Below are 5,156 nucleotides of genomic sequence, written 5' to 3' on the forward strand. Positions count from 1 at the left end.
AGCACATTCAGCTAAATCTATGTCTAGGGGTGATGTGCATTTTAACCTTGACGGTTAATCTTTGTTCCGATGCGCATCTTAACCTTGAAAATTTCGCGTTTTGTCACGTACATTTGAAAAATCTGACGTGATTGCATCGGGAGCAGCCGTAAATCGGCGCTCGATTTTAGCGCATTCAGCTAAATCTTTGTTCTGATGTGCAATTTAACCTTGAAAATTTTACGTTTTGTCACGTACATTTGAAAAAATCTGACGTGATTGCATCAGGAGCAGCCGTATATCGGCGCTCGATTTTAGCGAATTCAGCTAAATCTTTGTTTCGATGCGCATCTTAACCTTGAAAATTTCGCGTTTTGTCACGTACATTTGAAAAAATCTAACGTGATTGCATCAGGAGCAGCCGTACATCGGCGCTCTATTTTAGCGAATTCAGCTAAATCTTTGTTCTGTGGATGTCATCGCAGCCGTACATCGGCGCGACGAAATTTTAGAGGAAATTAAAATGTCGTGTCAGCAATAATCCCCTCTACATTGCAATTTGCGATACTATTTGAATTGATATTAATTCTAATACGATCAGTATTGCATAAATCACGCGTGTGAAAGGTTCGCTGAAGAAATCAACATGAATTTTTACGTTCCGATTCGAAACGGTGAAACTCCACCGTGTAAGAAGCAAAAATGCGACACGTAAGTTTCGATCGTTTAAAAATTTTATTTAAATATTGATCTAATTTATATATTTTTATAGCATTCAGCCTCGTCGTGCGGCTCGCATACTTGGAAGAAGATACGCTCTAACCCCAACGTCGTACAAGTATTTGGACATTAGAATAAGCGTTGGAGCTGTGTCGTACGTGGAACTGATTCTCGCCGATAATCGAGGCAATCAAATAGTATTGCCTTTTTCAACGTGGAATTTGTTAATGCAGAAGCAAGCAGACATTGAACAATTTCTACAATCGACTGCTCTCCCATTAAGGATTGGAGATTTATCGATTGAAATGTATCAATCGAAAATTGTAAAACTCGCATTATGCGAAAATTCTTTGTACATGAAACCACCGACATTATTACATGTATTTAATTTTGAAAATTGTATCGATCATATGCATAATTGGTTATGCGAGAATACGTATCTCGTGAATGAAAAATTTAAACAATTTGAAACTGTTTTACAACGTAACAATATTACTACTGTATGCGATGCTGTAAAAACGATACGCGATAGTGATGTCTTTAACAGCGAATCATTAATCGATTGCGAATTACTAACATGTGCTGTAAATGATATTCTTTACGATGCTTGCAATAAATAATTATTTTTATTCCATCTATGATTTTAATTCTTTCCTTCCATACGAATAAGAATAGTTATATACTTTTCTCAACACGCGCCGCTAAAGATGTAGAGAAATGCTGAGGTAGATGAGACGTGATGCTCTAGTTGGAATGAGACAAGAGATATTAAAAGATATATAATGAAGAGGAGTCTGCAGCATTAGAATATCATTCTTGTGAGCCACAACTTTGACAGTGAAAAAAAAACTTGGACTTGTGTGTGATTGTAATATATGAACAGTTAAAAGTATTGGACAAAGATAATATTTAAATTTAGATTAATTAATTAAAAGACAATTTTTATCAATACATATATGTGTGGACTATAGCATATAAAATAATATTACAACAATGGATCTGCAAACACGTATAGAAGAATGGAGACGCATAATCACCCTTGTTCGAGATGACAATAATAGTGCGATGGATAAATCGAACGCTAAACAGATGTCAATAACACAATATGTGCGTGATCGAGAATTAGGCATACGAGGTATGCGTAAGCAACGTTTCGTCAAACAAGCCGAGGTTACTATGTATGAAGATGGTTATACAGAATGGCCCGATCATGTACAACTGAAAATTTTTCGTGAAATTCGAAAGACACACGCCTCAATTGATGTAGACGATGATGACTCTTATTTCGGTAATAAACGTAAAATTACTCGATTCATAGACTCTGATAATGTTTGGCAATACCAATGTATCAGACGCCATACTGGAGGATATTGCAATCAAATATTTAAATGAGGACAATGTTTGTAGATATCAGGGTGTTGATTACAGTTGGGTAGATAAGTGTATCAATGATTGTAGATACACCCCGTGTATAAATATACGTATCCCAACGGGTATAAACCCGACGTACATAGACTTGATACTCTGGGATGATTTGATCATAATATTGAATATGATGATTTTAGAAAGTGGATTGCTGGTAATCATCATAAATTATTATTACATATAACACGGTATTGTACACAATGTTAATCTCGTAAATGTAAATGTCTACCCGAAATTATATACAAAAAGTATGTAAGTAAAAAGAAGAAGCAACAGGAAGAGACTGTACAGGTAACAGATAATTTTTGCTAATATAATTGTGAAATTAATTTAAAATATTTAAGTAATTATTATGAGTGAATTTTTTTTACAGGAGAATGTTTCAGGAGAGATGAGAAATCTGAATGAAGATCAGAATGGAGATCAAAATGATGATCAAAATGATGATCAAAATGGAGATCAAAATGGGGATCAAGATGGAAATCAAAATGGTGATCAAGATGTAAATTTTGATGTCAATTTTGATGAGCTGTTCGCATCCTTATAACGGATTAAATTTTATATTACTATTATATCATATTATTATATATTACATATTAAGCACATACACACACACACACACACACACACACACACACACACACACACACAAAATTGTATTACACACATTTTAAAATAAATTTTTATATTTTGATTAAAAAAAAAATGTGTTATTTACGCGCCTCTCCTTGCGTTCCCATCCCTTGCGTCTCTCTTGCGCTAGTTGTAAGTATAGCGATATCTTCGTTGTGTTCTCTCTCGCGCGTTAGTTGTAAGTCTCGCGATATCTTCGTTCTCTCTTTCGTACGCGCTATCGTTCTCTCTCTCTCTTGCGCTAGTTGTAAGTATAGCGATATCGTTCTCTCTTTCGTACGCGTTGTCTTGCGCTATGATTCTCTCTCGCACGCGTTGTTCTCGCGCTATTATCGTTCTAAGTCTCGCGATATTATAGTTCTCTCTCGCACGCGTTGCTCTTGCAATATCGTTCTCTTTCGTACGCGTTGTTCGCGATATTATCGTTCTCTCTCATTCATATGCTCGTCGCTATCACTCACTCACTTACCTTTGCGTCGTCCTTCTCCCACCTATGCAGCATCTTACAATGCGTCGTCCTTGTCCCACGTTGACGCCATCCTTGTCACACGTTGATGTCATCCTTGTCACACGTTGATGCCATCCTTGTCGCACTGTCCTCTTCACACACTTTACGCATTCCTTTTCACACAACTAAAGCTATCCTTCTCACACCACCGTCTTCTCCTCGCGGACCCCCTCGTCAATCGGTCGTGCCGCGGATCCCCCTTCCCCGCGCGGACCCCCTCGTCCATCACTCGCGCCGCGGATCCTCCCCTACCCGCGTGGACCCCCTCATCCATCGCTCGCGCCGCGGATCCCCCCTTCCCGCGCGGACCCCCTCGTCCATCACTCGCGCCGCGGATCCCCCCTCCCCCACACGTGACGTCATCCCCGCACGTGACGTCATCATCCCCCGCACGTGACGTCACCCCCCGCGTGACGTCACCCCCCGGCGTGACGTCACCCCCCGTGACGTCACCCCCGCGTGACGTCACCCGCCCCCGCCGGTTCCCCCTCGCCCCTCACCCCCCTGAGATCCCTGAGTTAGAACCGGCCTAGTCTCACTACTATCGTTGTACTAAACATGACTTTTACATGGAACGTAAGTAGTGTTTTGTGATTATTTTGTGAAAAATTGTTAAGATCCCCCTTCCCCGCGCGTGACGTCACTGACCGAGCGTCGCAATTCCTCCTTCCCCGCGCGTGACGTCAGATGACGATACGGATGATGATGATTATTGGATGGAGAGAGAAATGGAGAGAGAGAGAGGAGAGAGAAATGGAGGAGGAATTATCCGATGGGAAACCTGATTTCCGTTTTCGGATTAGTCAAGATGAAGAATTACTTCGAATAGAGCGGGAACAACTTTCAAAGAAGAATCTGGAAACTTCAATCATTCAGTTTATAAGACATCAAGAGCTCGGCTTGGAAAAACCTCGCACAAATTCGTTGAGGACATTTCTCCTAGCTCGAGAAATATGTGCGCGAGATTTTGCAAAATATCATGGATGTAAATGTTTCAATGTAGAACCTAATCATTCTAAAGTAAAATGTATTGGAAATAAACTGCGTGAAAATCTCGAATTAATAGAAGATTTTGAAAAACTGGAAGAAGATGAGCATGAGAATATACTACGGCGGAAATTGGAAACGTTGAAGGTAAAATATTTTTGTCAATGTGTAATAAATTTAAAACACTTAAAATTAATATGTTTGATTTTAGAGTTTACGCGATGATATGAATGGCCGACGAGAGGATAAACAGATATGTGAATCCAAACCTGTATCAAAATATAAATTGTGCGTATTGTATAACGATGAATGGAAAATGCCATGGAAAGTATTGTAAGTAACTTTCAATTTACTTTTAATACATCAAAAGTTCTAAAATAAATTATTAAAAAACTATTCAAATGTATGTCTTTTTCTGTTCCAGAAGCGGCCCCCCTCAGCCCGGCACATCAACCTCTTAGCCTTCCAGAAGCGGCCTCCCCCTTAGCCCGGCGCATCACCCCCCTCACCCTTATTTTTATATTTTATATTTTATATTATATTAGATTATTATATTACTATTATTACTATTATTATATTTTATATTAGATTATTATTATTACTATTATATTACTATTATTCTTAATTTTAAGTACACACACACACACACACACACACACATAAATGTATTTACACACACATTTAAATAAATTTTATATTTGTAATTTTAAAAAAGAATGTGATTATTTACGCGCCTCTCCTTGCGTTCCCATCCCTTGCGTCTCTCTCGCGCGTTAGTTGTAAGTCTCGCGATATCTTCGTTCTCTCTCGCACGCGTTGTTCTCGCGTTCTCTCGCTCTCTCTCGCACGCGTTGTTTTCGCGCTATTATCGTTCTAAGTCTCGCGATATTATAGTTCTCTTTCG

The 5,156-nt window shown here is 39.0% G+C and overlaps 1 protein-coding gene across 1 annotated transcript; it reads left to right on the plus strand.

Annotated features, from left to right (window-relative positions):
• Positions 1–4,018: 4,018 nt before the first annotated feature.
• Positions 4,019–4,763, plus strand: LOC145976271 (uncharacterized). The gene is made up of 3 exons (XM_083107341.1): positions 4,019–4,399; positions 4,464–4,585; positions 4,677–4,763. The coding sequence occupies exons 1-3, from the start codon at positions 4,019–4,021 to the stop codon at positions 4,711–4,713; spliced, it is 540 nt and encodes a 179-aa protein (XP_082963467.1). The 3' UTR covers positions 4,714–4,763.
• The last annotated feature ends 393 nt before the right edge of the window (positions 4,764–5,156 follow it).

The sequence above is a fragment of the Camponotus vicinus genome, unplaced genomic scaffold, assembly GCF_025532165.1.
Source record: "Camponotus vicinus isolate PSW18456_S1 unplaced genomic scaffold, iyCamVici1.0 SCAF_8, whole genome shotgun sequence".
Lineage (NCBI taxonomy): Eukaryota > Metazoa > Arthropoda > Insecta > Hymenoptera > Formicidae > Camponotus > Camponotus vicinus.

Excerpts from the sequence above, each read along its gene's own strand:
- LOC145976271 (XM_083107341.1), top strand. The coding sequence starts at position 4,019 with ATGGAGGAGGAATTATCCGATGGGAAACCTGATTTCCGTTTTCGGATT. Across the intron at positions 4,400-4,463 it reads GGAAATTGGAAACGTTGAAG|AGTTTACGCGATGATATGAA; the intron begins GTAAAATATTTT and ends GTTTGATTTTAG. Across the intron at positions 4,586-4,676 it reads AAAATGCCATGGAAAGTATT|AAGCGGCCCCCCTCAGCCCG; the intron begins GTAAGTAACTTT and ends TTTCTGTTCCAG.